Source organism: Mastigoproctus giganteus, chromosome 7 (assembly GCF_048544385.1).
Source record: "Mastigoproctus giganteus isolate SK-2022 chromosome 7, ASM4854438v1, whole genome shotgun sequence".
In the NCBI taxonomy this organism is placed as follows: Eukaryota; Metazoa; Arthropoda; class Arachnida; order Uropygi; family Thelyphonidae; genus Mastigoproctus; species Mastigoproctus giganteus.
The window spans coordinates 34977895-35001771 of record NC_143581.1 but is presented as its reverse complement, the minus strand read 5'-3'; the positions used below and the strand labels follow the sequence as shown (position 1 = coordinate 35001771).

General features: G+C 34.4%; 1 protein-coding gene across 1 annotated transcript in view; it reads left to right on the top strand.

The window, feature by feature from the left end:
- Positions 1–23877, top strand: part of LOC150082811 (uncharacterized) — a 204515-nt gene that overhangs the window by 51988 nt on the left and 128650 nt on the right. The window contains exon 4 of the mRNA XM_090378290.1: positions 19187–19336. Coding sequence (XP_090234416.1) covers positions 19187–19336 — 150 coding nt within the window. The remainder of the gene's footprint in view (positions 1–19186; positions 19337–23877) is intronic.

The following is a 23877-nucleotide window of genomic DNA, read 5'->3' as shown; positions in this document are numbered from 1 at the left end:
TAGAGATAAGGACGTCATAATCCCATTTTAGAATGCTATTGTTAGACCACACTTGGAATACTGTGTTCACGTGTGGAGACTGCACCTAAAAAAAGACATTGAGCTTCTTGAAAGGGTTCAGAGATGAGTAACTCGCCTGGTGAGTTCAGCAAAAGAACATCCTTATGTTGGTTGCACATTAGAGGCGATTTGATTGAGGTGTTTAAGTCTCTGAGAGGCATAAACAAAATGAATGAGGATGAAATTGTCACAGTTATAAATTATTCTAGAACAAGGGGCCGTATTTTCAAGTTACGGAGGAGTGTTTAGACTGGGTTGCAGGAAGTTTTATTTTAGCCAGCGAGTTACAAATTACTGGAATAAGTTATCTACATGGGTGGTAGAGGCTGACAATTTGTGGAAATTCAGTGGTCAGCTGGATAATTACCTATGGAAGGAGGGTAATTACCTATTGATAGTGGCACCTTGTTCCAGAAATCAAGCATGGTCACTCTTTCTGCATCCTTTTGGTAACCTTTGGCAAATTTATTTAAAGAAGTTGTGAGAAAAGCTGTATGAACACTTTTCAGAGTTAACAGATTGAAAAATACAAGTTATCACTAGTGAGTGCCATTGACTCTTATCCAAATGCAGTTGATCCAAAATAAGTTTTTAAAGAAGACAGATTAATGAACTCCCCAAGATCAAGAACTTCTTAATCGCAAATTTCTAGTAAAAGCAATCCAAAACAGGCCAAGCAAGCTGATAATTCTAAGCATGTTATCCTCCCTTGTGTGGAAAGCCTTTCATGTTTCTCTCTTCTTGGCTTGAATAAAGCAATTTGCTTGTGTCTTTTAATTGTTATTCCAACATACCTCAAATTCTGCAACTCAGTTTTTGACAATGGTATATGAAGGACAAGATTCCCCTAATATTTGCTCCATGTCTTCATGATTTTATTTCATCAGCATCTTTAAATGAAAGTACTGAGGTCATATGTTGAAGAATGTTATGTGCAAATTTATCATACCACCAGTTTTTAAATGTTCCACTTCTATTTTGAAAATTGATTTAACATAGCAAACTAAACCAGATAGAAGTCTCGCTCTCGCTCTCTCTCTCTCTCTCTCTCTCTCTCTCTCTCTCTCTCTCTCTCATAAGCATTTATACTACCAAGCAGAACAGAGTGTAAAACAAGGAGAGGATTCTATTCAGTGCGGAAGTACTTTATTGTTGTATGTGACCATGTAGTGCCAAAGTTCCATTAAAAAATGATATTCTTATTAATGTGTGGGTAGCAAAAATTTCTTCATTGCATCATTTTCAAATTTGAAATTTTTTGTAGGCATGTTTCCAGTAATTCTTGGCATTAAAGAAAAATAAATACATGAATTTGATAGATGCTTTGCAGCATTATTAGTTCTGTCAGTTTCAGTGAGAGAACTTACCAGACTATTATGAATCAAGAAAGAATTAATGTATAGTGGTCCTTGGTTGGAAAATTAACAAATGTACACGGTAGCATGAAATATATAAAATTATTCCAGTACTCTTAATTCTTCATAGCAGTGCTGAGTGTCAGAGAATATTTAACCAGAGAGGGGGAGGAGTGGACCACAAAACTAAATGTTTAGTAGTTTCTGTGATTACTTCCATTTACACTTCCCATAACTGCCGCTGGCTACTTTCTAGACATATGCTGCTGCATCAGTCTTTTTTTACTTGATTAAATCATTTTGTCTCTCCATCATAATATAGTTGGTAACTTTATTGCCCTTTTCATTTGGGGAAGGAACACCCATAGTAAAATTATGCTAAAATTGGGAGTTTTAAATTTTTTTTGCGAATTTCTGCTTATTTTTATTAAGGAATTGGCTATCATCTATTCTTGTGAACATTTATGACTCTCTAGAAAGAAGTACTAAAAGGAAAGATAGATTTTAAACAACTCCAACTGATTTATGCCACTCAATTAAAAAAGGTATTTTGAAGCTTGCCTGCATAGACATTGCTGTCTTTGGCTAAATTCTAGTTATATTCTGGTAGAACTGTGAAACCTCTGACAAGTCTGTTTGAAATATAGGTTAGAAGTGGTGAGAAAAAGTCCTATGAGCACCTCTCAGTGTTACTCAACTGAAAAGTACAAGCTACAACTAGTGAATGCCATTGACTGACATCCAAAGTAAGTTTTGAAAGAAGACAAATTAATGAACTCTCTTAGAAAAAGTTATTTTGAATTGCAAACTTCCAGCGAAAGCAATCTCTGTGTTAGATTGCTTTCATTGGAAGTTGATAATTCTAGGCATAGAATTATCAACTTGAGTGAGGATAATAATTCATAGAATTATTATCCTCACTCAAGCAGAAAGTCTGTTCATGTTCCTCTCTTCTGGCTTGAATAAAGCAATTTTTGCTTTTGTATTTTAAATATTATGCCATCATTTGAACATTCGAACATAACTCTCCAATCCAACATACCTCAAATCCATGTACTAAAGTCATTACTCCTAGATATGTTATGTGCAAATTTATTATACAAATAAGTTTTTAAAACATACCATGTCCATTTTGGATGATTCTGACTTAGTCATATGCATTTCTACTGCCAAGGTCATCGAGAGTCTAAAACAAGAGAAGATTCTATTAATTTGTTCAGTGCAGAAGTACTTTATGGCTGCATGACTATATGGTGCATAAGTTTCTATTGAAAAATGGTGTTCCTATAAATGCTGCAGTACCACAAATTTCATCAGTTGGCATGAAATGGAACCAATACTTCTTGGTTCCATTAAAGATAAAGAAATAGATGAACCAGTGGATGTTTTGCAGCATCAGTTCCATTAACTTCTGTGTGAGAGCTTCTCAGACACTTATGTGTGTGGAGGGGAGAGAATTTATGTTGAGTAGTTCTTGGTTGGGGAACTTACAAGTGCACAAGGAAGCTTGAAATAAAACAAGTTATCTTAAGTCACACTTGGCATTGTAATAATTGCTCATACTGGTACTTAGTGTCAAAATTAGATATCTTATTTCAGTTACCATAGACCAATAATTTTAGTGTTATTGTGATATATTTTATACAAATTATTTCAACATTAGTACAATGAAAAATTCCATTCATTGTATTTCATTATACTGAAATTATTTATTTATTTATTATTATTTTTTTTTTCATAAAAATAATGCAGCAATACTTTTTTTTGTTTATTTTACTGTACCAGTTTCATAATGAGTTCCTGCAGTAAAGACGTTTGTAATGGCTGTCGCTGTGACATTATCAGTGACTCTATCAGTCTCAGAGTAGAGTGGCAGCAACTCATTATGTACCTAGTACATTTTTAAAAAAAAAAATTTTATGAACTACCTGTTTTTCTATAGCTCCATAAGAAATCAAGCTTCAAACTTATTTAATGGACTGTTTTTTTTTTTTTTTTTAAGATTAGTGACCCAAATTTAGCTCTCCAAGTATCACCGTAACAAATTTGACTGTTCAAAATTGATTTGATTTTGTAATATAGAAGTTTCGGTTTGGAGAAAGGCATTTGAAGAACAGTCAAACTGGATTTTGTAGTAGCCTGTACAAGATTTTGGTATTAAGGAAACCTTGTTTAGATGAATTTCTGAGCTGACTTAACTTTTTTTTTTTCATGGGTACATGTGTTCAAGGTGAGTACAAAAAGTTTTTTCTCTGACCATGTTCTACATGTCCCATGAGGTTGAGATTTGGAACATATATTACCCCTTCTCTATGTAGTTACCACCCAAAGTAACACATTTCTCTCATCTTTTGCCACACTTCCTTATGCCGTTTTTGTAGAAGGTCTCACTTTTCTCTTGAAACCATGCTTCTGGCACTGAAACCTCTGTATTGCCAAAAAAAAAAAAAAAAACTTTCCACTTAAAAATGATTTTAGCTGCTGAAAGAGTTAGTTAGCCAGAAGATGCTAAGTCAGGAATAAGCCGGGTGTGTGCAACGGCAGTGTAGGCTGATGCATTGTCATGAAGCAATAGTACACCTTTGCTGAGCATTTTGCATTTCTTTTCCTTAATTGCTGCATGCACTTACTTCAGTAAGTTGCTGTAGTAATGTGCATTGATGGTGGTATCTTTCTCCACCAGTGATGTATCCAGATTCATCAGTCAGGGGAAAAAACAGATAGGGATTACCGTCACACATGACAGTAATTCTGACAGCGATCAATTCAGCAGAGCAGGCATGCCTTTTTTCTTTCTGAAGGCATATAAGCAAGCGAGGAATCCATCACATTGAGACTTTATTCATATTCAAACCATTGTGAATTATGCTTTCTGTTGATCCATGGCTTATCTTAGTCTCAGTAACTGTGTTTAATTGTTATCTTGCATCATTGAGGATCAGCTGTTCAATTTTCTCCACAAATTCAGCTGTGTGCAATGTGGATGGCTGCCTGCTTTTTTCCTCATCATGGGTACTCTCCTGGCTGCATTTGAACCATCTTGACTAGTGTTTTACAACATCATACAATAGAAAGATATCCCCCATACGCTATAGACTCTTTTCATTGATAGTACTTTCCATTTTGCCTTGCAAAAACAGTAATTTGATAATGAGCCTGTATTCAACTTTGTCAATGATGACATTTTGTCACACAGTCAGCTCCGCAACAAAAGAAATATAAGAGTTAGAGCAATGAAAATTCTATCATATCACTAGGTAAACAAGCAATACAGTCAATAAAACATGATGTTCATAGAATATAAATATACAAAAATTAGGGGAAAGACTGATACTCTTCGTACAAAGATAATTCAAAAAGTAAAAGCAAGTTGTGTATAAAATTAAACCTCATACTGTAAAATGTTATTAGTTTGCCTGCACTCAGTTTTCATATAGTTGAGGTGTAATCATGTTGCCTCTGTTTTTCGTTTGCACCATTAGTGAACAACATGCTCTGATCATGGTTTTTTTTTGGTCAGAAGGGATAAAATCCCTCAGATTCATAGATATGTTGCTATAATGTGGAGAAAAAAAGTGTGTTAGTCAAATAAAGACCTGGACGGAAAGGTTAGAAGAAATATCACCATATTACAACTTTAACAGTGCTGATCATGTTAATGCTCTTATTAAAGAAAATGGACTGGTTTCTGCCGTTGCCTGGTGGTTGGACATCAGCTGTGTATCTGAACATGCATGACACTGAAATATTGCAAATTTTGTGCAAGGCTTGTGTACAGACTTCTTGCAGATGAGCATAAAAGAAGCAGTGCACAAACAGCTTTAAACAACTTAAAACATTTTTTTTGATGCATTAAGACGCTTGTGTATCAATGCAAGAAGTATTTGAAGAAGCAAGGCGACCTAGGTGGAAAAATATTAATAAAATTTTAGCCCCCCCCCCCTTTTTTTTTTCCAAGTACATTTCAAATAATGTGTCTGTTTATGTATGAATAAGCATGAAATTTTTTCAGGTATGTGCTTATTTCTTTTGTCTTTGTGACAAGCTGATAGTAGGCAGAGTTTTAGTAGATGATAGCATGAAAATAGCTTTGAAAGTTGGAGATAAGCATTACACCTTTCAGCCATTGTTGGTCAATTCTGGTATTTGAAACCTAAAATTGAAGTTCTCTAGAATTCAGATCCAGAAGTTTGATGAAATTGAATTAAGAAATACATAATACATTATTAAAAAAAAAAAAAAAAAAAAAGCAATGAGTTTAATTTTTTAGAATTTTTTCCTGCTTGATTTTTTAAGATAATTTCACTGTAATATTTTAAAAATGCACGTACAAAATTTTAATTTTTACAAAACTTTAACATTTAAGAAAATTGACTTCACAGAATGCATCCCTGTTGAAAATTCATTACGGCAAGCCCACATACAGTTGGACAGTTTGCTCATAAAAGTGTTAAATGCTTTATTAAAAGGACTGTGCACAACATTCAGATACTTTCCATCTGTGTCAAGTGATAATGACTGGATTTGTGATCTCTCTCTCCGTCTCTGATGTTACAGCTTCTCATTGCAGATACTTAAACATAAATGTAAAAATAAAGTTCTTAAAATCTGTAATTTGGTGAAATGATCAAGCACTTAAACCTGTGTGGAGTGTAATCTGCCTTTAATTTCTTAAAGAATTACAGATTATTCTCTGAAGTTTCGTGGTACTTCCCGTACCACTTCTTCGGTGACTGTAAAGATGTACAAGCACTTAACAAAGAACTGGAAAAAGAAAAGGAATACATTATCATCCCCTACATTCTCCAAATTAGCAACAGATTAAAAGAATAGCCAAAAAATATGAGCTGGACATGAGGTTTGCAAGATAATAATATGATAAAAACCTCCTCCCCCGATTCACCCCTGAAGACTCATACCTCCAAAAAAAACTCTGTATACAAATTGCAGTGCAAAGGCTGCCAAAAATCATATACTGGACAAATCAGCAGAAGATTATTCAAAAGAATTAAAGAACATAAATAAGACACAGCCCACAGCCAAATAACAAAGTCTGATCCAGCTTTCTACGCCTCTGGTGCTGGATCACCAATGGGGCATCAAAAACACCTCGATTCTAACCACTGCCAGGTATAGAAACACTATATATAAAGAATCCTTCATTATCAGCATAACAAATAATATTAAACAAAACAGAGGCATGCAGATAGAGAATAACCACATACATGTTTTCAAAAGCAGAGTATTAGAGCAAATAAAAAATAAACACCACAATAATTATATCACAAAAAAAAACTCCCCATCCTCCTAACATAATCTTGAACCCACCCACACAATTAAGACACTCAGAGGTTAACTGCCAGATATCTAATCCTACAACATACTAATCCTTATTCTTGTTTCAAAATATCCTCATCCTTGGTGACAAACCAACCTAAGATTGGTCCCAGGAGACCTTAACTGGAGTTTTAATTTTAATTCTAAACTTTCATAGTTTGAGAGTACAGTAAAAAGCATATAAATATAATGGATTGTAAACCCACTATCTTAGTATATAAGGCTGATGTTGTCATAAGGACAGCATTACAGGAGTGTAAGTATTCACAGTTATCCATTTATTTAATATTAATACAGCCACTCCCGACTTACATAAGGGTTACGTTCCTCGGAACTTTACACAGGTCAAATTTTATTTAAGCCGGAATTGACCTAAATGCTTATGCAGCACCTGCAACTATGCATGCTGAATTTGATTGAAGCAAAAAAGAAATGTTCAACGAACATGTAAATAGAATTATTTATTAAATTTTTTTTTTATCTAATGCGCAGGAAAAATTACAGAAGTGTGTTTCAAAATGTACAATAAAAAGATTTAAGACAAGTGTGGAGATTTAGAAGGGGTCGACCACTCAACCTTACAAATGAACATATTAATGGATTACTGGATGGTGTAGCAAGCAAGCATATCATTCAACCTTCTGTTAACTTTTAAGACTCGTTTGCTGTCAGGATCCATCTTCTAAACCTTGCCATTGCTGTCTCTGTGGTGGTGAAGTGTTGTGGCCTCTCATTTGGTTTATCTTGAGTCTCGTCAGCATTTTCTTCTCTCACTATCACTGCTTGCAAGTCAATAAGTTCTTTGTTAGATAATAGCCTTCTCTTTACCTCTCTTAACTCCTCCACATCATTGGCATCAACCTCCAACTGAATTAGCTCTGCAAACTTTACAATCTTATCTGTAACCTCTTATTATTATTAGCCATATGGTGCAAGGAAGCCTGGGACTTATGCTGCACCAGCTAAAAAAAATAAATTCCCGAGTTACCCTGAGAGAGAGAGAGAGAGAGAGAGAGAGAGAGAGAGAGGGAATCACCAAGAAAGAGAAGAATGATGATATCCAGCTCATACCCATCAGATGTGAGCCCCTGGGGTTAATATGATTCGTCTTTTTCAAATCCTTCGAAGCCTTTGCATGCTGTGGACATATTTTCTTCCATACGGCACTTAAACAACTTTTTTGTAATTTCTACCCCGGCCTTATCAATTTTTAAGATTGCATGGTAAATATTGTAATATTTCCAAAAGTCTCTTAACATCAAATTTTTCTCACCGTCTACTGCAGACATTGCCCAAGCAAATGTTGTGCAGAAATAGTATGCTTCGAAATTTGAAATAACATCCTGATTCAAAGGTTGGATGAGTGAAGTCGTGTTTGGCGGTAGAAATATAACTCTCATGTTCGAATTGAAATCATCTAGGAGTGTAGGATGTCCAGTAGCATTATCTAATAGAAGCAAAATCTTGAAAGGAATGCTGTTGTCTTTACAATATTTTTCAACATCGGGAATGAAGCAGCATTTAAACCAATCCTCGAAGAGAGATATTGTTATCCATCCTCTCTGGTTTGATCAGAAATGCATGGGTAGGATGGCTTTATTAATGCCCTTTAATTTCTTTTAAAACAGAGATGAATTACAATATAAACACAATGAATGTTGTGTATTTTTTTTTTAAGGCACTTGGCTTAACGAGTTACGCCATCTACATATTTTGCTGTCCTAGACTGGTCCTCCATTTATTTCGTACAAGATACAAAATACGTTTCCACGATTTTTTTAAGTTGCACCAACTGGCAAAAATTTACGTAAAGTGGAATTTACATAAGTCGGAGAGTAGGAGCTGCATATTGAATTTTTAATTTAATTCTTGATTTTTTAATCTTAACTAAATTAACAAACTAAAAATAATTTAAAAACTGTTAACTTAATCTTTATCTGATGTTTGCTAATAACTGTTTGTTAATTAAATTAATGTATAATTAAAAATTAACAGCTTTATGGAAATCAAATTTCCATAATTTACCAGCTCTGCTGTCTTTACAGTCATTGAAGAAGTGGTACAGGAAGTACCATAATCTGTAATTCTTAAAGACAGATTGCACTCCACTCAGGTTTAAGTTCTCAATCATTTCACTAAATTCCTGTTCTTGATATACCTGTGCACCATGCCACTAAAAGAATATTTAAGATCTCTTGAAATCTGTGATCATGGACTGAAATTGAGTTTGAAAAGTATGTTGCTCCTCGGATTTTGGCTGAATGTGAGAAATGAGTCCCCCTATCCCCGCTGGCAGAAAAAAACTGTTGCAGTTTGTTTCCATTTTTAGCAGCACAGGTATGTCAGAAAGCATTTACTATATATTCACATATAAAAAACAAATACAGAAGCATAACCTATTGTAGCAGTCCATGATAGCTCAATCAGCATGATACATTGCTGTTTGCCATTCACTTGGGAGGACTGCTCAGTTCCCACCTGTGATGTGTCCAGAAGAACTCTTTAGGCCTCCTCGGTTGGACCTGTAATTAACTAATCTTGGGTAGAGGAAGCAGGACTTTCCATATGAGTTATTATGGGGTTTTCTGCCTTCACAATATGCAAATAATCAGCCTAGAGATATATACATTGTACAACCAAGGGATGTTTCCCCCCCATATTACGATTGGTCACCCAAAGTGAAGGGAGTGGGCTACAAAAGGAAGCAGAATCATTTCCCTACTCATGGCTGTTGCTGTGTGATGATCATGTCATTTCACCCTAAACACAATTTTAAAAGGATAAAGGAGATTACCTTAGTCTAGTACATAGAGCCTTGTAGCTCTGTTTTTCATATTAACTTTAAACACAAATTAAACATACCCTAAGACACTTCCTTTCATCATTGGTTCTGAATTTCCAGTTGCTGTGAGAATAAGCAAAGAATGTTGTTTCTACCAACTGTAAGCTTTGTAAAAATAATGTATCAAAGATATCTTTAAGCTCTGTTTTGTAATTGTTTTCATCTGTTGAAAATAAAACATCAATTCTACAATTACTGCTATTTCAAATAAAAGTAATTGACATTAAATAAAATTTGATATCTAAAAGTTCACTGTTGGTATTCTTTATGCTCAGGTACAGCTTGCCATTTTTATTGTAATCACTAACTCATTTAAGTTCCATATAGATAGGCAGCTTTTAATGATTAAATTAGGAATATCAAACTACAAAAGAAAAAAAATCACTTGTCAGATATTTTACAAGGAGGCCTTAGATATGAAATTATTGTGAAAGGATTTTAACAGATCCACATCCAGATGAAGTCTGAGAATCACTTACCACACGGATGTTTAAATGATGGTTCACAAAATTTTTGATCAAAATGGTGAAAGGGCTTGAGAAATGCTGTTCTAGACATCATTCATCAAGCAAATTCTGCCTTCCAAGGTTCTAGTCTGATCAACCTAATTTCTGCTATTTCTTGTTTATACTCTGGCATGACCACCAAGTCAGTGGAGTTTATAATAAATCAATAAGTACAAATGTTAATTATATTTAGCAGTCACGGGCTTGAACCCTGGTCCACTCGAAGAGTGTGTGCTACTGCATTTGTGCTCCTGACCACTCAGCTAAGTCACCACCATCTCGACCTTAGAATGACTAACTATCATTGACACAGAGTTCTTTCTAAACAGTGGCATTTGCCATTGTGACTACTCAGTGGTTGCAATTTTATTCTACTGTAATAATATGGTATAACATACTAAATGAGGGATTATGTCTGTTGATTAGCATGGAAACCAGTCCATTAGAAATAGGTTAGTTTTACCAGGTTATTTCATTTTCCAGCAATTTTACAATGTGATTGGTTTATTTATCAAAAAAGAAAGAGAAAACTAAAGAATGTTTTTTGCATTTAAATGTCATAAAAATAATGAACTAAGTGGTGTCATATTTATATATGACATGATCTGCTAAATTTAATGACATTTTTAATGACATGATCTGATAAAATATCTCATATACATTTTTTTCCTGCTGATTATAGAATTGTGGATGTTTTGATGCTAGGTTCTCTTATATTTTAATTTGAATGATATTTTGCTGAACCATGGTATTAAATTTGTGTCTAGAAACATCGTATAACTTGCAGTTAATTATAATTACTGAACAAATGAAATTTACAAAAGATTAGAAATATTTTTTTTTTACTATCTTTTATTAGTTGGAGTTAACCCATTATATAATCATTAAAAAGTTTATAATTGATGTTAAATGAAAATAAAAAGACACTGTTACATCTCTACACATCATATGGATTGGCTGTGTTTCAATTTTCTGCTGAATCTCCTCTTCAGGCCTCTGGGGGTGCAGAGAAAGAAACAAATTACTGAACAGTTCATGCTAATATAAAAACTAAAATTGCTGTGTAAGCTTACAGTTGATATGCGATATGCGATTTAATTAATAGCAGTAAGTTCAAACAGGCTTGACATTTAGGTCTTGAAGAGAAATGAGAATGTAATGCTAGTTCGTGGTCTTCTGAAGAGTTCTGTTACTCATGACAAAGGTATTAGCCTGGAGATGAAAAGCATTACTATCAGATCAAACTTATTTTAAATTAAAAATGGCTGACTTTGAAACATTACAAACAAATCTTGGCAAAGTTGAAATTAACAAGAGACTGTTAATAATTAGATATGCTACAATAAATTCATTGAACCATAATACCTTGCAAACAGAAAATGATTTATCAAGATATATTATGGTACTAGAAATGTAATTCAATTTAAAAGCTAAAAAATAGGAAGACTTACTTGAACAGATATGGGCTTGCTAATACTGGAACTGACCACAAAGGAGGAGAGGTGTAATTTATTTTTATTTATGATAAATCTTGATCAGGTGTGGAGGATGAATTTCTTGTTTTTTGGTGTGGAGGAAGCATTGACTGGTAGCAGCCAGAGTAGGGGGGGGGGGGGAATTAGGTTGTGATTCATTCAGGATATAACTGAATGGTGAATGTGATGAAAATTAAAGGATTACAGTGTTCTCCCCAGAAAATTTTGCCAGCCGGGTGGGAAAGTGTAATACTTCGCAATATTATAAAATATTTTGATATTTATAAATGTGATTTAAGCATTCTAGAGCAGAAATTAATTGCATAATTTAACGTTATATGCTCCTGTCGCATTGATCTCAATTGCTAATATGTTTGAATTAATATTGATCGAGATCAGTGTGGTGGCTGTGTCCTCCCTCTCCACCACCTTCCCTCCATCTGGTGCTTAGGCCAATGTTTGATGATTATAATTAATTCAAATTATAGTTAGCCTGAGTTACATAACTCCGAGTTATGTAACTTTAGACTTACGTAATTTTTTTTCATAAAGATACTTTGTATAATTTTTGAGTGAAGTCGAATTGAAAGAACAGTAAATATAAGTTTTTATTTTTGTTCCCATAAAACCATGTTGGATAATAACCTGCAGCATAACTAAAATCTAAGTGAATAACTAGAGTTAACATTATATTTTCTGCTTTAAAAATTCTGAAGAAATATTTGACAATATGTGTTTGAGACAGGTGAACTATATCGAAGCACTTCAGAGAACCCCCCACACACACAACATTCAAGCCACGTGGACTGTGTCCCATCGGCCATTTCTTCAGAGAATTACACTCTAGCCCTTCATCTCTATATCCTTTCCTTCCTTTCTGGATTTGTAGAGTCAGTTCAGTTTTGTTTAAGAGCAAAGTGGTTGCATTTTGTATGTAATATTCGTTACCCATCGGGTTAGGGTTATTGTGATGATGTTGAAATTCACATTGTCCAACTATTTTCAACACTTTGCGTCAAACTATCATCGTGTAGTGCGTGCTTCATTCACATATTGTAAGGTGTGACAGCATCCCTTGTAACTTACCCTGGGAAGTTCTTTAAATGATAACAGTCAAAATTTCATTTTGACCATTATCATTGTGCCACCTAAGAGAATAAGTGAAATCGGTACTAATCCACTGCTGTCTCCAGATAACATTTTTAATTGTTATGGTATATAACTATTTTTCTTCATTCTTTTGAGGATATTATGTGGTTTTTGTAATTTTGGCATATATGAGGGATATAGTAGCGATATTTTATTAGTCATTTCTGAGTTGCGTATGTCGGGGAAGACTGCAGTTCATACCTGAGGCAATCTAAATCAAATGGTGCTAAATGTAAAAGAACTTGTAGGTTACAACACTGATTAACAATTTCCTAAATATCTTAATATACTGACCATTGAGTAAGAATTGGCAATCCCTTAACTGTAAAGATTTAAAGTTGATAAAACTTGAACTGCATAACAAATGTTTGACACCCCTGCTCAAATACTGAAAAGCATTTAGCCCCCCTCCCTCCCTCCTACCACTTAGGTTTTATATGGTGCCTCCGTAACCATGTGGGCAGGAGCAGCAGTGCGTAGCACATGCTTCTTAATTAGACCGGGGTTCAAGCCCCCGTGATCACCAAATACGGAGGATGCGGAAAGGTCAGGGAATGACCACCGCATATCCCCAGAGCAATATGGCCTTAGTTGCTAATGCTCCTAAAAACCAAATAACAACAACTTAGGTTTTATTTAAACTACATAGCTTGCATTTTGAAGCTGGAATGATGATTCTTAGTGTTTTGCATTAATTATTAGTAGTCCAGCGTATATTAGTAATAAGTATTGTCAAGTTATGAATTACTTAGTGCGGTTCCAACATTACTACACAGTTGAATTTTAACACAAGCTGATGTTTCTACATTAGGCATTTAGAAATGTTTCACGGTGCCTTCCTCTTCGAATACGTAATACTTTCCCATTAAAGAAGTCTTCTGTTGCTTATTCTCAGTAGCAACACCCTGATGGCACCTTTTTGAATCTATTTGACCCCTGCTGCCGACTGGGCTAGCCGGGTGGGTGAAGTGCCTACCTGGCAACCCAAAGGTCGCGGGTTCGAATCCCGCCTCGGGCTTGGATCAAAGTACTGCAAAAACCTTGGGAGGTGCATTATGGCCACAGAAGCCGATGCGCCAAAAACTACCAAAAAAAAAAAAAAAATTGACCCCTGATTGGTAGGTGGTATGTATCCCGTGGATAAGAGATGACGACTCAAACCTTCAGCTATGATTTATATTTTATATAGTTTGAGGATTTCTGCCCTAAAATTTTGATAGTAGAGTCAGTCCTCGTATAACACGTGTTTAGACTACATGAATTCGATCATACATGATTTATAAATAGGGGAATGATATTGTATATAACATGAACTGAATTCGCCTTTGTGTTTACAAGAAATGGCAGTTGAACGCAGAATCGCCCCATCTGAATGCAAAACGCGAATATTCTGAAAATGTATTTGTTTTTTATATCAGTGAGGAAACACATTTCACCATAATAACGTAAAAACCCACACAATTCCAGCTATCGGTATTATTGTAAATGCAATTAGATCGAGTTTACAACAGATTCCACTAGCAGAAATGCAACTGGAAATTGTTTTTATTATTTTATGGTAGTGACCTCCAGAAATGTGCTTTAGTAAAATGTGAGCTAGTGAGGTGTTAATAGTGTGTCTCTGCCTTTATGGTGTTGTTTATTCAGTTGCTACATGCACACACTTTTGTTTATGTGTATCAAACGTGCCTCCTCATTTTGTAATTGTGCTTTAGTCCCTAAAAATGAGTAAAATACTTAAAAGGTGTGAAAAGGAAGTGTCTTGTGAAGACACTACAGATTCAGAGAAAAAAAGAAAAGCAATATCGATAGACAGAGGCAGACTGGGTCAAAAATTCTTACCTGGGAAAATTTGTAGTGGCTTCATACTAGCGTTTATGGCCAGTCCGTCTCTGTCAATAGAGAAAAAATATGAAATCGTGAAACACTTTGAGCGAAATGAAAAATCATGTGATATTGCACGTGCTACAGGCCTAAATGAGGTAATGCCGAGAATTAGAAAGAATGCAGAGAAAATAAAAACTTTCATAGCAGGAACAACTCAAAGTGTAACAAAATCCATTAGATCAAGACAAAGAATTGGAAGAGATGGAACGGCTGTCATCTGTTTGGATAGAAGATCAAATAAAGAACAAGTTTGCTTACGATAGAAGCAAAAGCATTAGCAATATTTTATTACTTAATAGTCGTAATAAAATACGTATTTTATTACGATTATTTATTGAGTTTGGTAATGTTTTGGTTACAAATGTGTATTCAATCTTGGGTGGTCAGCACCTAACCCCATTTTTTCCATAGGGCCTTATTTATATTGCACGATTTTGCTTTGCAACAGGATTTCTAAGAACACAACTATCGTGCTATACGAGGACTGACTGTACTGTAAAGTTTGGTTAATATAGGAAAATATTGTTTATTTGGTATTGGATGATTGACTGAATCCCATAATTTGAATTTCTTTCAGTTTTCTCTGAATGTAGGGTTTTGTATAGTTTTCAGTGTCATTATTAAAAATACAGTTAATTTTTAATTTAGTTACAAATTACAGTCCCACAGACTATTTGTTTCATTGTTGCAGAGTCCAGACATGCTTTAGATGTTTTGAAGTGTTGATGTCAAAATAGCTGGAGTTTTGCAAGCAGCAGGCAAGAATGACAAAATAAACTGAAATAACAAAATTTAGCATTCTGTTGTAAAGAAGTGACTCGCAAACTAAAATAGATGTGAGATGCAAGTATGCAGACTTTGACGAGGAAATTTACAAGTGGCTTTATGGAGCAATTGCAATATCAATTCCTTGTCCATTGATGAGAGAAAAGAATGATCAGGTACCATGTAAGAAACATGAGAAATGGAAAAATAACATGAAATGTGGTTCTTGGATTCAAGTGCTCAAATGGATGGTTACACCATTTTCGGAATTATGTTACAGTGTTGATGCATATCATTATTGAAGCATCATCTGTCAGTACCATAGCAGTTGAAGGAAAGTAGGAAACAAATTGTTAAAGAATTACACACAAGAGAACATTCTTTGACGATACTGGCTTCTATCATTTACATCCAGATCGAACACTGAACTTAAAAGGCAATACTTGTCACATTGGGAAGAAATTGAAAGAGCAAATGATTGTGTTGTTGGCTTACACGGAAATGAAGGAAAAAATTAGAACCACTTTTCATTGGAAAATGTGAGGAGCCTCATTACTTCAAAGGTGTAACACATCTCGTTACCAATTATTGCACCAGTAAGCTGTTTATGGAATGGCCGACTTGGTTGGAAAGGCACATGACCAGTCAGAACAGAAAACTCTTTCTGGTCATGGATCATTGTACCATCCATAATCAGATAGGCAACATTCTTATGGGAGAAATCAGGAAATGGGATGTCCTGGATGCTGTGCAGTATATAGTAATAGTATGGAGTTCTGTAGAGCCTGGTGTATTCAGAAAGTGCTTTACTGAAGCTGAATTTATTTACAAAGAAAGTCAAGGAGGATAGGGTGAGCAGCTGTAATGAGCTCACCTCGTCATGGGGACTGCATGGTTATACATACTGCTGATCATGTAGAAGAGGAGAGCGAAAGAGTGTATAAGGGAGAGGAGGACCTGCTTCCTGAACCCCAGCATTGCTTTCTGTTAATGTGATCTGCTTCATGTAAAGATGTATATTCATAATGATTGTCATATGTGTCATTATTGAAATGTGTGAATACTAATGACAGCCTAGTGGAAGCACTAGACAAAGCTAATGATTTTTTCATATTAAAATTATGACAGAATACAGCAAGATAGCTGATTTATTTTTAAAAAAATGTGATTTGTGCTTCTGTGATAACCTGGTTATCACAGAAGCAAAATGGGATAAACACAGCAGCACAGATCACATTTCTGATGTCCATTTTGATTCTAAACCTAGGGTAGTAAATGAGTGAATTTTATGTCACATTGTATTTTATATGCTGCTTAATCTTTGATATCATGCATGAAATTATTATTAGGTATACATGATGTTTCAGCATTGTACATATATGTACAATTCTGAAAAATTGTCATATTATATACAGTATTCTATTTTTAAGTGTTTACAATATTAACTATTTATAATTACTTACTTACTGATAATTATTATTATATTTATTGTAATTATCAGTAGAAAATAATTTCATTCCAATTTTACCCTTGCAACAAAGAATGCATAATTACTCAACTGATATACAATGTATATTGTCATTGTTGGTAATGTAAGATCCTGTTGGTGGTTCAGTTTTTTCAGATAAATTTTCAGACAAAAATTCAGTTTTTTGTCAGATAAATTGTAGCCCTGCACAATGTACATAGTTAATTGGTTTGTTAGTTGTTTAACTAGTTTATCTTTTATATATCTATTTATATACATGACAAAAAGAATTTAGAAAAATTTAGCATAAAATAATTATTTTTTGCATCTCAAAAGTTTAGGAGCCTGACTGTCAAAACAAAAATCACTCCACTACCTTGTTATCTTTTAGAGGTTTCATTGATAGAATTTATATTTATGAACTGCACCTAATAATTGAGAAAGATTAGCTGAAATTGGAGTGGCAACTATAAGTCATTTTCTGATCCTTTCAAAACAGTGTTTTAGACTGATGGCCTTTTGTACACTGAAAGGGCAGAATTCGTGTAATATGTGGTTCCTGGGCAATGCAACACTGTCACCCCTCTCGCTAGTGGATGAATCCCTGCTTGGCAGGTATATAGGTACACTGCATTCACGTAGATGGTAATTCGATGTCAGTATGGATAAACATTGTGAGTTAACCAACTTTGAAAGAGGGATGATAGTGGGGTGCCTGACGCATGGGTCACTATCATGGAGGTGGTACAAGAATTGCACTATCCCCATTTGAAAGTATCAAGAGCATATTGGGAATACGCCATTTCCGGAATAACATCTCATCATGGACAGCGCTGTGGGCAGAGAAAGGTGGTAAATGAACATGGCCGTCGATGTCTGTCTCGCATTGTTTCAGCCAACTGGAGGAGAGTGACAGTGGCACGAATCACCGTTGACTTCAACGAGGGAGGTGCCAGAAAGGTCTCCACCAAAACCATCAGGCGATCATTAGTTGCAATAGATTATGGGAGCTGCCAACCCACCAGACTCCCATTGCTAACACCACGACACAGGACTCTACACCTCATCTGGGCAAAAGAACATCGGCACTGGACCTTGGATGATTGGAGATATGCTCCTGGTCCTGTGAGTCCCTTTTCCAGTTATTTTGAGCAGACGAGATGGGTGCGTATATGGCAGAAACCGCACAAAGCTATGCACCCATCATGACAACAAGGAACTGTTCAACTGGCACACGTTGGGATCTCTGGTATGTCTAGATGCATCTGAATGGTCCAGGTTAGTTGTCCATCCTTGCAGACCATCTGCATCCCTTCATGGTCATTGTGCACCCACAGGGCAATGGACTCTTCCAGCAGGATAATGTGCTTCCCCTAAAGAGCCATGGTGACTAGAACATGGTTCAAAGAGCATTCTGCAGATTTTACCACCATGGAATGTCACCCCGTTTTACCGGACATGAACCCTGTGGAGCATCTTTGGGATGCTGTGGAAAGGTCCATTCGAGCTTTAGATCCTCCACCCAGGAATGCGACGGAATTATGGACAGTGGTGCAACAAGCATGGATGGAAACACTTGTGGAACACTTTCGTGAACTAGTGGACTCAATGCCTCGCTGTGTGACTGCCCTTATCTGGGTGAAAGGTGGGCCTACCCATTACTAGGTAGGGTAGGTATCCCATGATTTCTGTCCACTCGGTGTATATTTATATATAAACAGTATTCTGAATCTGTCACCACTTAATGGAATTCTTCCAGATAACATGAATAGTTTGGGTATTAGGATACATCACAAATATCAACATTTCCATATCCCATTAAAGAACTTAAGTGGTCACCAGTTCAGTTTTTTTTCTGTAAAGTGTATTCTGCTGTTTAACAATTAGTTAAATCTTTGATGGGTATCTCTTGTTCAATGTAAGTTGATCTTAAAGTCAGTATAGATTTTCAATAGTGAGTGTCAGGTTTTTGCCTAAAATAAATTTTCTGCTTCCATTGACATTTATTCCATTGTTTGGCAGGTAGTTAAGCCTTTAATTAGGAATTTCTCACAGAGCTATAATTATAGTACACCAGTCACATATTTTTTTCTTCCTCATTTGGTCTGTAGTTTTTTAATCATTGACAGTCCCAATGAGAATATCATTCAATAAATTTTTAAAGATTACTAAAGATCCCAGTTTGTTACTGCTATAATGATGTGAATGATTTTGTAATTGGCACATTGCAGGTTACATATGCCTTGAAGCTTTATATACTTCACAAAAGAAAGTGGGATAATTAGTAGGCGTGCATTTGAAATTCATTGCATAAAATTACTGTTTCTTAAATTTTTTTTCAGTATCACCTAAAAGCCCGACAAAGCATATTGCAGTTCTCAAGACACCTAAGACAACTCTACGGCAGAGCGAAAGATCACCCTGCCATTCCTCCAGAAATTTTTGCCAGCCTACCATGAGAAAAAACTCACCACAAAATCAAATTCATAAAGGTTACTATTGTTGTTGTTTCATTTTTTTATGGTTTTTTTTTTTTTTTTTTTTTTTTTTGTGTAATCTTAGGTAAAAATGTGCATCAATTGGTGTGATACCTGAACTGAATATAAATTAATTTCATAATGTGGAAATCTGTATAAATGCAATATGCTGCATGTGATGTCAAAATTTCTTTAATTCAGAATTTTATTTCATTCTCTCTGAATGTCAGAGTTACTTAATATTTTTCCATATGCAGAAAAGAACATCCCCTTCCAAAATTTAGAAGTTTTATAAATGTCTGTAACCTGAATTTTTAATAACACAGACCTGCACTTAGAAACTTGTAGAAGGTGGGTTCTATTCTACTAGGTTACCTTCCCTAAGTTTCCTCATGCTGATTTCAAAATGAGTCTTTTTCTTTTCTTTTTTTCTGTAAATTTTATTTAATTTATTCTTAAAACAATTTGTGTTCTTTTTATAATAAATTGTTTAGAAGAACAGTAATATAAAAGTGAATGTTTATGCAGATTTACCAAAATTTTTTGGAATAAATTCTAGATTTTTTGGTATCAAATGAATGTTTTGTGATTTTTCTTTTATACATTATGCTGGGAATCTACCTTTCAAATGATCAGCAATAATCTGCCAAGGTGTTTTAACTCCACCTTCTCTTGATACCTTCTTTCTATTTCTTTATATCTTAGTAGAATTGCTTATCCTGCTCCTCACTAACAGAACCAAGATTTTCCAGAAAACAGGTCTGTGGGAATACAAGAAAGGAACTTTCCACCTCATCTTGTATCCTCATTTTTGAAATTTATCAAGCATACTGTTGTCATTGGCATCTTTCTTGTTCCCTAAGAAGTTGTGAACAGCATTTTTGAAACCAACCCATGCTTCCCCCCCCCCCCTGCTCTGGCATTTTTGTAAAATTTTAATACCTTTGGCCCAATGAAAATGTCTTTTTTGAGTTTTAAAGATGGTTAAAAGCAATCACCATCCTTGTCTAAAGCATTTACAACTTCATTTATTATACATAGCTTCCACTTCTCTGGATTTAGACAGACAATCTATCATCTTGATTCAATTTGACCCCTTCTACATCTTACTTTCGTAACTTAGAATTACTCTATCTTTTTTACAGTAATGTAATTTTTCTCCACTTTTTTTTTTTTCTGTTCCCAGAAAAATAGCAGAACTACAGTAAAATCAGATGTTTAAAAAATTCTGGGAATTTTTTTATTTTTATTATGAATATATTCATAATAAACAAGAAGTTTGGCATGATTGTTTAGTTAGTCATTAAAAAGGAAAAAAAGGAAACTTTATTCTGAAAGTTTTTTATTCCCAATGCAATGCATATGATATGGCCTTGGGTATTACATCTTTCTCAATTTAGAAAGCAATAAAGATTAATAAAAATAACTTAAACTAATATCATAAACATTTATTTTCAAAGAAAATAAAATGTGTGGAAAGGTAACTCCATTAACCTGTGTTATCAGGTTAATGGAGTTACTAGACTATCATTAATATTTCTAGACTATCATTAACCTGATAGTCTAGAAATATGAGCTGAAATACTGCCATTCCCTGTAAGTCAATTAGTAATGACTGCCTTCCTTGTCCGTCGCAATTATATATGGCCATTCGAGATGAGTACAAAGACACTATGTCATAACCCCAGGGGCTCACATCTAGTGAGTATGGGCTTGGCACACCCAGGGTCCTGAGCTGGATATCATTCTTCTTTTTCTTGGTGATTCCCTTCTACTTCTCTCTCTCTCTCTCTCTCTGGGAATTCATAAATTTTTTTTTTTTTTTTTTTTTGCTGGTGCAGCATAAGCTTCAGGCTTCCTTGCACCATATGGCTAATAATAATAAATATCAAAACAAGTTGATGGGTAATGAATTGATCATTACTATGCCATAATGTCTGCAGCAGATTTTACCAGTGTTGTTACTTTGAGGCAATTTGTGTGCTAATACAATTGAAAGTATGCTGGCTCCAAACAGAGTTCTTAAGACATCTCCTTTAAATATAATCATATTTGGAGAATAATTCATCATTCAATAGCACTATTCAGAAAACAGGTTATTTTTTATTTATTTATTATTTTATTTTTTAAAACCAAATTCTTTCTTCTTTGATAATAATGAAAGAAGAAATAATTAGTGTACCATGGTTATTGGTTTGGAAACTGGCAGGTGCAAGGAAGCTTGATATCTAAGAAATTATTTGAAGTTGTTCTTGGCATTTTAACAATTCTTCATAGCATTGCTTACTGTAACAAGGTGAAAAAAAAAAACAAAAAACAAATACACATTTCATATCTCTTTCAGGTGAAGCTTTGGAAATGCTCTTGACAGCCAAGACATTGTTATTAACAAAACTTTGTCACAACATTTCTAAAAGAGAGCAAAATCTGCAGTAGTATCTTCCTTGAAGCAATTATGAGTTGATGTCTAACAACCAATTCAAACAAAACCCACAGGCAGCAAAATCCTCCTTAAGCTAATGATTGAAAGCATACTCTCCTGTTAAACAATCCTGTGGCTCTACATTTTAATATAAAATGTATGTTGTCAGTCAAATTTAATATCTAATGCAGTGCAGACTTCAAGAACTTGCTTTTTCCAAAATAAAAAACTCCCGTTTTTCTTTGCTTAGTTACCGGATCTAGAGCTTTTCAAAAGTGGTAATTCTGGCTATAATTTGATGCTTGGGACAGTAATAGTCAGCCAATGAATAGGATTTTCATTGGCCCACTAGAATTTTAATTCGGTATTTTTCTGAACCCAGTACTTGGCTGTCTCTGCCGTGTCACTAGTTTCATGTTCTTCTTTCATGTTCATTTATGAAAAAAAAAATCTATTCCATTCACATATGAAATTGTGAATTTTAGTGTAACCTAATTGCTGACAAAACAGCATATAAACTTTCAAGTCTTCACACTATAGCAAGTTATATATTTTATAATTTATAAAATATATAAACATTTCTTTACATTTCTACTCCAACGTGCAGTTGGAGTAGAAATGTAAAAATTCCCTGAGAAGGCGAATATCTTTCAGACTGGTTTACAAGAATCAGTGAAAAGTTTCCAATCACTTAGTTTATATATCAGAACGTTTAAGGTTCAGAAATAAAGTTGCAATTATACAAGTGAATTTTCCTTAAAAAAGTGCAGAGTGAACTCCTCATGGTATCTGTACCAAAAAAATAATGTCCCTGGGGAGAAGGAGAGAGGGGGGGTTAACTTTGGAACCTTGGTTTACAGATTTCTGCAGTCAATTTTGGAAGGTCCAAAATCTCACAAAATCATTAAACTCATTTTATGTGAACTGTTGGGGTTCGTATGCGTAATGCTGGGAGCATTCACTGTTGACATATACATTACATTAAGTACCTAGCACTGAAACTGTGTGTTGAGAATTTCTATTGGAGAAAGGTGTATCAGGACTGATGCACATTTCATCTTGGATCTCATAGCAGATGGTGGCTTTGGATAAGAAATGCCCTTTTCCATTTAAATATTATAATCCTTGCACTTTAGATAATTAAAATAGCAGTATCTCTGTGGCTTCTTGATTCTTGCCAGATAGTGGGAATTGCAAAAGACAGACTTGTTTTTATCTTGACTCTTATTTCCTCTTCTGTTAAGAGCAAATGTGTGGTAAATTTTGTCATAAGTCTAGAGATAATAAATCTACTAAGTCCATACTTAATAAAATAAATAAAATTACTTTTTACAACAATCTACTGCAAACATAGCAAAATGTGTCAAGTTTATTTACACATCCTTTAGTTGCCATACCATGCTACAAAATTTATGAACACAGAAATATGGTTAAAAAACCCCATTTATTTCTGTAAAATAAAACAGTACAGAGAATAATGCATCCTACCAGTCTGTTGTCCCCTTATATGCTGTCTTGTGCAATGCATGCCCAGTACTTCTGAAACATTCACTGTTGACAATCATACTAAAAAAATTTGAAAAGTGGTATGAAAAAAAAAAAAAAAAAAACTATATTTGATGGATTAAATATAGATGTCATTTTTGAATTCAGCGTACTCAAATTACTAAGTGTCACATATAATTAGCCAGACCCTAAAACCATTGTAGGACTCTGTAATCATTCTTCTTATATCCTTCCTTAAGTTTTTCTTTCCTTTAATTATGATATGAACAATAAATTTTTGTTTGAAATTTGTATATAATACTCTTTATTTTCTAGTTATAATTTCCGAAATTTGCAAAGGTAATCATATTAAAAAAAAAAAAAAAATACTGTATTTGGATTATAGTATTATTGTGTTTTCTTGAATGTAGTATTTATTAACCTTTTTTGGGCATAAAGGCATTTTTGCAGCTTATACATACAAGATTTTTTATTGATTATGTCATATGTTTATATGTATCTCTCTTCATTTAGAAAGCCACAAGCCACTTTGAAAGCACATAAGAGAAAAAAGTTAACCAATGGGCAACCTTTTTTCAGTCAGGCATTCATTTTTCTATAATGTAAAGAAATTTTTGAAGCATGCAAA